Source organism: Pygocentrus nattereri, chromosome 4, assembly GCF_015220715.1.
Source record: "Pygocentrus nattereri isolate fPygNat1 chromosome 4, fPygNat1.pri, whole genome shotgun sequence".
Classification (NCBI taxonomy): Eukaryota; Metazoa; Chordata; class Actinopteri; order Characiformes; family Serrasalmidae; genus Pygocentrus; species Pygocentrus nattereri.
The window spans coordinates 10834299-10843757 of record NC_051214.1 but is presented as its reverse complement, the minus strand read 5'-3'; the positions used below and the strand labels follow the sequence as shown (position 1 = coordinate 10843757).

The 9459-nt window shown below is 42.9% G+C and overlaps 1 protein-coding gene across 1 annotated transcript; it reads right to left on the bottom strand.

The window, feature by feature from the left end:
- Positions 1–3946: 3946 nt before the first annotated feature.
- Positions 3947–9256, bottom strand: cnr1 (cannabinoid receptor 1). The gene is made up of 2 exons (XM_017697712.2): positions 8974–9256; positions 3947–7798 (listed from the first exon to the last, which is right to left on the bottom strand). Exon 2 carries the CDS (start codon positions 7746–7748, stop codon positions 6333–6335), a length of 1416 nt encoding a protein of 471 aa, XP_017553201.1. The 5' UTR covers positions 7749–7798; positions 8974–9256; the 3' UTR covers positions 3947–6332.
- Between the last annotated feature and the right edge of the window lie 203 nt (positions 9257–9459).

Below are 9459 nucleotides of genomic sequence, written 5' to 3'. Positions count from 1 at the left end.
TGATGGGAAATGCTCCATTCTAGAGCAACGTGCCAACTCCGAATTGCTCACAGTGGTAGTGATAGGAGCCAGAAACCTGAGGCTTTTAATGCCTTAATGCCTAAATCTACCTCACACAAGTTGCTGTTTACATTATGACTGAATTGTGATAAGCTTTTGGTCTAAAACAGCTTTAAAATCCATTCACAGCAGAAATGTACATGCAGGCCATTCTAAGCCATAATAGTCCCTTAAGAAAACGTTTCTATCCAGATTTACCACTATGTTACCGTCATCAATATTACATATATAAACTCAGAATATACATATAGGTTCACTGGTTGCTATGGATAGTGAATAAAATGGATATATTTGTGCTGTAGACATCATGACCTCAGGTTCCTAGCACCACTATTGTAAGAAAATTTTGTTAGAAAGTTTCTCTGCATTGCACCATTTCACAACAAACCACTCTAAACGACTTTGTTTACATCTTAATGGTTTAATTATGCAGAAATACTGAAAGATTTGTCCCAATTAATGGGTTGAATAAGGTGTGCTAGATGAGTTCAAAAACTCAATTTATGCTGTATAAGTCTGCTAGCTTAGATTTCGTTCCTTAAGAGTGATAAATTACCTTTTGTTCTTGCTTTCCCACAGAGTAAATCATCCTCCAAAACTGTGAAGATCAGTAGTGTTACATTTCACCCTGAGTGCATGTGGTTCATCACCCTGTATTCAGCATAGTTGCCTTCATAATGAACATACTGCATCTCCAACCTGATCTCTGGTGCCTGATACCCTATTACGCATCTGAATTTAGCCTCTGTAGATGATGTAAATTAACAAAATGTCTGCCAATATTTTTTCCGCTTGGGACTCGACACTTTCATTTAAATTGTTTAACTTTTGTCCTCTAGAGTTGAGCCGTCTGATTAAGCCACATGAGAAGGACTATAGTGTTTGTCTGGTAGCTTGTACACACTCAAAATAAGGTTTTTTTGTACACTGCCAAGATTGAATTTGGGTGCCTTGGTATGTCTTGCATGGGAAGACACATTCAGCCTTTCTAAATGTCTCTGTCACCATAGCTACTGAAGGAGTATTCAAGTCCCTCTTCTTGAGGCCATAGAAGCATTATTCAAGCCCGGTACCAAATGCGGTCCACAGTTGCACGTGCATGTGAGGACCACGAGACAGCAGGGCAGTGGTCACCAAACCTGCTCATCAACATCTTCCTTCCTCTAAACTTTAACTCTAATTGACCCCTCTTGATGCATCTCACTGTTGCCTTCAGAAGTCCTTGATTGACTGAATGAGGTGTGACAGATTTGGGTTAGAAGTGAAACCTGCAGGAAGGTGGATGCCAGGAAGGATGGTTGATGGCCACTGCTGTAGGGTGTCCCATGCCTCATTTTGGTGATCACAGGGGTGTTATGGAGCACCCTCTATGCTCCTTGGCTGTGATCTTTGGGTAGGACCACATAGATGCAGACTCAATAGTGGCACAAAATCCCTTAAAATGCAGGTGGGGACCAATCAGAGTAGAAGGATTTGTTTCTGACCAGCATGGCCAAGAGGAGGATTCTACTCAGACATGAGTAGAGTTGTTTGTTTATTTAAGTTGCTGCATTATGCTTGTAATCTGAATTTAGCCTCTGTAGATGATGTAAATTAAGTAATGACACAGACAGAACGTTACACATCGCCGCTGCAAATACACACATTTCAACATAGAGTCCTTGAGGTTTCTTGCCCTATTGGTGTACATGTTGTTGATGACATCAAAGTCTGGACTTGGAGTACCTTTTGCAACTGGGCTTTATACGTAATTTATACGTAATATTATTTCCATCACCCTCTTGGTGCCTTCAAGTCCATATCCCCATATGAAGTGAAAATTCTATGAAAGTGTGCCTGCATTCATCAAAAATGTACTATGGATGTTGTGTATATATACAATGTATTTGCATCCATCCATCCATCCATTTTCTAAGCCGCTTCTCCGTCAGGGTCGCGGGAGGATGCTGGAGCCTATCCCAGCAGTCTTCGGGCGGAAGGCTACAATGTATTTATTTCTCTTAATATTTTCTGTTCCGTTGAGACATTAACAGCAACAAGAAATTACCTTTTTGCAGCATTGTGATTTACTCTTGCCCAATTCATCCTGGCAGACCGTCTTCAATTCCGAAAGGTTACAATGGTCACTCTGATAGATTGATGGAAATTTTCTGTAAATTCTCAGTGGGATTCAAATCAAGAGACTGGCTAGACCATACAAGCACCTTTTGTTTCAGAAACCAATCTTGAGATATTTTGGCTGTATGTTTGAAGTCGTTGTCTTGTCGTCCACAGGTTATTTTTCTTGGCCGATAAGATTAAATTCTCTTTAAATATGTCCCAGTACATTACTCCATTCATGTTACCTTTAATGACATATAATGTCTCTTCTACCATTTGCAGAGAAGCCCATGTCATGATGCTCCCACCCTCATACTTCACTGTGGGTATGGGTGTGTGCTTGGGATTATGCATGCAACCCTTCTTGGCATGAGCTCAATGTGTTCTAGTTTTTTCTAGTGTTCAGGCCAGAGTGAATTGTTCCAAAAGAAGTCTGATTTGTCTGAACACTTGTGTGCTCCTTTCTTTAGCAGAGGAGTTCGGCATGGGGTGCACGATTGTGATGCAGTTCTTTGCTTTTTGTTCTGTGTACCTGTTGATCTGCTGCATTTAGTTCATCCGGCGACTCTTTTTCAAGTAACTCCTGGCTTCTCTTACCTTCCTTGTCATTAGTCTAAGAGTGCATGATGAAATCTTGCAAGGTACACCTGTCCAGGAATGACTGATGGTTCCGTGAACTTTCCACTTGCATATTAATTGAGCCAGTTTGACTGACAGGAATGTCTAAGGTCTTTGCTGTGGCTCTGTAGCTTTTTCCATGTGTATGTTGTTTAGTAATATTGTCCCTGAGAACTTTAGTAAGCTCCTCTCCCTTCACCACATCCTTCAGTACTTGTTGCCAACTAACGGCAATATATTTTTTTGTTATAATGACACCAGAAGCCATTTTATGCAGCATTAATATCTAGAACTTGTTTTACTGTTGTGTAACCTTTATATGTATATGTTTTTATTATAATGTCTGATTTAGTCTTTTAATATGCTCTTTCTTCAAAATTATAGGATAAAGGCATTATGTACATAAATTAAGTAGATATATGCACTGAAAGTATATTATTTACCAAAAAAATGGTCTAAATAGTTGTTTCACCTTATTGTAAGCTTTGCCTTGTGTTTAATGTTTATGAAATTTATGGCCACAAGATGGAGACAAGAACCTAGACTTGTTGGGAAGGAGCGCTTCTATGAGTTGACTCCTAACAGCAGGGACTGTGTCCACAAATTAATGAAACTTCCTTTCAAATCGTCTTTCTTTGATTTTGCCTGATCTGTTAACCTTGTGGATTCACACGCTAGTCAGCGTTGCTTGAACATTTAGAGAGGCCGTAGGCTAAGGGTCAGGCAAGATCAAGGAAAGCAGATAGGAAAGGAAGTTCAATTCAACTGTTTAGACCCAGATCTGGTTCTTTTCCAGCTCTTTGTGGTGGTGGGTTCACTTGGAGAAGAGAAGTCTGTGGAACGCAGTCCCAGGATTGGGGCCAATAAACAGTTTATAGCAGGGGTGCTCAATCCTGATCCTGGCGATCCACCACCCTGGAGATTTAAGATCCAACACACCTGGGTCTAATATTCAGATGCCCCTGAAGGCCTTCATTTCCTGAATCAGGCATTTTTGATTTGGGTTTGGAGCTAAATTTTGCAGTGGTAGATCTCCTAGACCATAATTGGTCACCCCTTGTTTATAGTATCTCCAATCTCCACCAACTTGAATTGAAGATTTTACAAATTTATGCATCACACTGTACCCTGATGATGTAATCATGCAGCATAAAGGAATCCATCAACGTAAGGTCTGATAGCCAGTTGTGACTTTATTCAAAAGCTTAGAACAGACTACACTGCGATACAGAAAGTACAAGCCGCCACTGATTTCAGATTTAATATTTTCAGACGATCGAGTCATGTGCCACTTTGGGACAGAAGCCACTTGACAGTTTTGTGGTGTTTTAGTCTTCACTCCACGCACGACAACAGCAGAATGAGCAGCTACAACTGCTGGCAGAGAGGCCACAGCGAGGTTTAAGATCACGGCAAACTTCAGCTAATACTAACTATTGAAAAAGGACTCCTGCGTTGATCTCCTTCCAAACTAAACACATTGAAATCCAGATTTACAGAAAATAGAGGGCTGTTTTCCATTCACCTACGCCTAGTCCTAGTCTAAGGTGTTTCATGAGAGAATCCACCTGTTGACTGAGACTAGGCTTACGTATGTGTCTACAAAACCAGCCCACAATGTAGATATGCACAGTGCAATTCGTTCACATGACCCAGTCAAAAGCATTTAGAGAGAGGAAAAGACAAAGATAACAGCAGACTGTTTTGTGGGTTAAGCTCGGAAAAAGAAGCTATTCAATTTATCATCATTAGGAGAGTCCATAACTAGGCTTAATCTGCAACTACAGGACTGCAGTCCTTTCAGGTAACCCACACCCATTCCATTCAACCCCAGATAGCCCTGCTTTGGGGAGTCGTCCATTTCTTAAGAAAAGCAAACACACAATATGTTATTCTACAAACCACGAACACAATTCCACACATATTCAAGAAGTTCTTTTATGCAGTTATGCAACGGGCTGGTCTCATAGACATTTTAAGCCTCGTCTGCACAAAACTGTAATGACTGTTTGTGTTCTAGGCTGAAAAAACATTTTTCCCCCAGGACTCAGCTTAATGTTGGTATAAGAAACCAGCCCGAAGTGTTGAACTGACTTTAATACGTTTATCTCAGAAAGGTGTAGCCAGCACACCACAGTTTTTTGATTTTAGCACAACATGAACAAAGTTTTGCTGTTAGCCATTGCTGAAACGAGGTAAAAAAAAACATATTCGTAACAGTTTTGGATCAGTTTCATCACTATTTGTACCGCAATACACAAAACATTGTACAATTGCATTACATTTTATTCTTAGTAGGCGATTTCATATTCTTTTGAGTTTCCTCACCCCAAGAAGCAACTGAAGCTCCCACTAGACGTTGCCTGTTTTATCTTTTCATGGACCGATCACTCTAGTCTGAATGCAAACCTTTAGCATTATGAGAAATGCTCAACATTCAGGACAGTAGCAGTAGGAACTGACCACACAAGTACAAGATGGAGAAAAACATCACATCACAGTTTAAGATTGTGATTACTGAATAGCAATATTTACACTTCGGCTATTTCAAAACTAGAGGACGTTTCCATCCTGCAGGACATGTGCTTCTTCCAATGTGCAATGTAACCTATCTGACCGATTTACCAGACACAGATCAAGCCTAGTTCTGGGGTATTTTCAACAGCAGATTGCAATTATCTTCATCCAGGACTACGCTTGACCTGTGTCCAGTGGCCTGTCACATCCATCGCATTGTTTGTGCAGAGTAACCAAACAATTATTGAACTTACTGAACAGTCCGTACATATGCAAAATCTCCAAAACAGTCAGAAAGGAGTGAGGAGACCCAAAGCCAAATGCTAGGATATCTCTAGTCTTCGAAAAAGAGCTCAGAACAACACCACAGAAATTGAGACTTAACACAATTATTAACAATATCAAAGTTAATACTCACACTTTTCATGTAATTTTTCTGTAGGATAACATGTTCCCTATTGTTCAGTGCTTGATTATTCACTACCATTTCTAACATTTGCACAGAAGATCCAGACAGTCACTTGTCTTTGAGCATGACCGCATGGAATAGTATATGGTACAGTGTAATACCATGTATTTACAAATTGACATACATACTTTTCATACTAAAAAGATCAATAGCCCCTTTTCCCCATGAGAGAAGGTATAATTGTTCAAAAACCTGATTTCAAAGTATAAAAATAGAATAAGCGTTCATGAGAGCATTCACAACATCCACACATTTTCAGTTGACATGACTGATAAGAATGGCACAAAGAACACAGTAAGAATCCCAGCACAAGTACTGATGCCATGGATGAGAAAGATGCCCTCACTTCAGAGAACCGTTTTGGCACTTTAGTACCCATCATCTGACAGGTCTGGACCTTCTCATCCATCATAGCATTCAAACATCCGATTCCCTTTTTGGACATAGTTGAGTCACAGTTGAACTTGAAAAATGACTGGACACACTCTCACAGCAAGCTTAGCACATGGCTTCATCATTCCTTCCCCTTTTGTTACCATGACCGGGGCAGACAGGTTGCCTGGGTCCGTCAGACGGCTTCAGCAGAGGTGTCGGTGGAGACGGACATGGTCACTTTGGCTATTTTCACAGTGGTCTTGACGCAGCTCTCTGCCGCCCGGTTGGCATGGATCTGCAGGTTGCGGTTCTGGCAGTCCGACTCCAAGCTGTTGTCTAGCTGCTGCGTGTTGCTGCTGCTCCTGCAGCCCTGGCAGGCGGCCAGGAAGGCCCGGCGCAGGTCCTTACTCCGCAGCGCGTAGATGATTGGGTTCACCGTGGAGTTGAATAAGCAGAGCATGGTGCAGAAGGCGAACACTGTCTTGATATCGTCATCCATCTTCCAAAAGAGGTCATAGACCATGATGGCCAGCACAGGACCCCAACAGATCACCAGGACCACCAGGATGAGGACTAGAGTCTTGGCAAGGCGAATATCCATTCGGGCTTGCTCTGGCCGAGTGGTCTGGACCTTGGTGCCATCCGCGGAGTAGATCACCAGGCTTTTCTGTGAGGTTCGACTGAGCATCCGCACAGCGTGGTGGTGGGCCTTCCACAGGATGTACATGTAGGCATAGATGATGAAGATCAAAAGGATGCTGGTTACACCAATCCAGAACATCAGGTAGTTCTCATCTATTAGCGGGAAGATGTCTGAGCACACTGTGTTTAGGCGCCTGCAGTTCCAGCCCAGCAGAGGGATCACTGCGATGATGATGGAGATGGCCCACATCATGCAGAAAGCAATCACTGCCTTGGTACGCGTCACAATGCGCCTATAGGCCAGTGGCCGATGAATCGAGATATATCGATCGATGGCTGTGAGGAAGAGACTCCCAACGGAAGCGGTAAAGGACGCTGTGACGCCTCCAAGCTTAAAGAGAAATATATTGGGACTGTCTTTGCGATGGAAGATGTGAAAGTCCAAGAAGCTATAGACAAAGATCACGCTGCCCAGCAGGTCAGCCACGGCCAGGCTGCCGATGAAGTGGTAGGAGGGTCTGCAGCGCAGGGTACGGGACTGCAGGATCACACATAGCACCACCAGGTTTTCCAGCACCGTGAAGGTGCCCAGTGTCAGGGACATGACTGCCACGGCCAGCTGCTGGCTCGGGGTCAATATCATGAAGCATTCCATGTCCATGAAGTTCTCACCGCACTGCACATTGTCCCCCTCCTCCACCAGGGTCCGGTTCCCAAACAGATCCGTGCCATTGGTGGGGTAGAACGGAATCGATTTGAGGATGAGTTCCTCATTCGGACCAACTTTATCTGGGAAAGAGTTGCTGCGAAAGGCGGACGGAGGCTTCTGAAATGAATATCCTCCCTTAACAAAGTCAGCATCGATAGTGGGGTCATCGTAGCTGGCATCATTAGACCCAAGGTATTGGAGCCCCGAGGTGATGGTCCTGAAGGTGGTGTCTGCCACGCCATCCAGAACAGACTTCATGTCTGCCTCTGAGAGGGGAACGCTGTGGCCGATGGTGTATCACACAAAATCTATTGGGATGAGATGGAGAGAATGTTTTAGACAATGAATTAGGGTGGTATAATGGGATCTCCTAATCAAACTGTGAGCATAATTACAAAGCCTCAGGAGGGTTTGATAAAAAAAATTAAGAAAGAAAAATGCACCACGGAGTGAACAATGGAACCAGCTGAATCTTGAATGCATGCTGTTTTCATGATTAGGAACCAAGACATGCAAGGAACATTTATACCCCAAGCTCTTCCAGTGCTCTTGTGGTATTAGACAAGATTAACTTTGAAGGAAATGATGCTTGGTATGTTGCCCGCTGATACATTGAAAATGATTAAATGTCAAATTAAGCATAAAATGAAACAATCAAGGGCAACCTCTTTAGCGGGGGACCATCAGAGGAGGGGTCCACACGCTTGGGAATCTGTTAACCAGCTGTTAGCCAGGAAAATGAGATGCAGCTTGTTGAGCAAATAAGACAGCAGACATACGCCTTGAGTCACTGGCGTTGGTTTACCAGGCCAAGTGGTTTCAGTGGCTTTAAGTGACATTTTACATGTTAACAGTGAATTACTTTAGACAATTACCTGTTGTTAATTTGATCATATTAACTGTTGATTAAGGCCACGGATGTCATACAACTGGATCTTATACGAACCCTCCCAACCTCTTCCTTAAAAGACCCGAATATGTTGTTTCAGGCAAACGAAGACCTTTAGAAATCAAAACCAAGATTTTTTTCCTGCTATTTCTTAGATTTTAGGGTTTGCATTCATTTTTTCGATCCAGACAAATGTGAAGATAAACGCATGCATAAATCACTAACCTCATGGAAATGACTGACAACATCAATAATAGTACCAACAACAACGAGATGCAAGAAGATGATGAAGAAGAAAAGGACAAAAGCCAGCGGGATCAGAAGAAAAACAAGAACACACTGGACACAGAGGTCGGCTGATCGAAAAATAAATAAAGAAATAAACAAACAAATAATAAATGAAGCAAGCAAAGCATGGAAATAGAGTGTATATATATATATATATATGTCAAATGTCCATTTAAAAGTTCCACAACATGTTTAGCCAAAGCAGAATGCACGAGTAAATAAATAAACAAACAACAATCATCACCAAGGGCAAGACACGCACACAGTACATGCAGAGAAGCAGAAAGGCTGAAGTCCTTCAGTTACCTTCACATAGTTCTCGCAGGTGTTGAGAGCTCTCCAGCCGCCTGCACGAATCCAGCAAAAGTGTTTTTTTTTCTTTTTATCTTTTTTGGGGGGTTAAGGGGGGCAAAAACCGATCGATGGACACAAGCAAAGCAGCGCGTTCACATTGTACTAATTACTCCGACTTGTTCTCGTTACCGTTTCAGGTGTGAGCGCAGGGTGGTCTGTACAGAGTGATGGGGGGGCTCTGCGAGGCTCTGCTTTCTTGCTCGGAATGACACTCAGGCACGCGCTCCGTGTGTGGGAATGGGCTGCGCTGCTTTTTTTTCTCTCGCTTTCTCGCAAAGCCCCGCCCTCCTGCGCCACGATTGGCTAGTGCTTCAGACTCAGAAGGAGGCAGTCCGAGCCAATCCCACGCGTAGGAGGCGGGGCTTCTCAGAGCGGAAAAAAACTCACCGCGCCGACGCGTTTCAAACGACGCGCTAACGCTCTGCTCACTTTTATCTG

Excerpts from the sequence above, each read along its gene's own strand:
- cnr1 (XM_017697712.2), bottom strand. The coding sequence starts at position 7,748 with ATGAAGTCTGTTCTGGATGGCGTGGCAGACACCACCTTCAGGACCATC.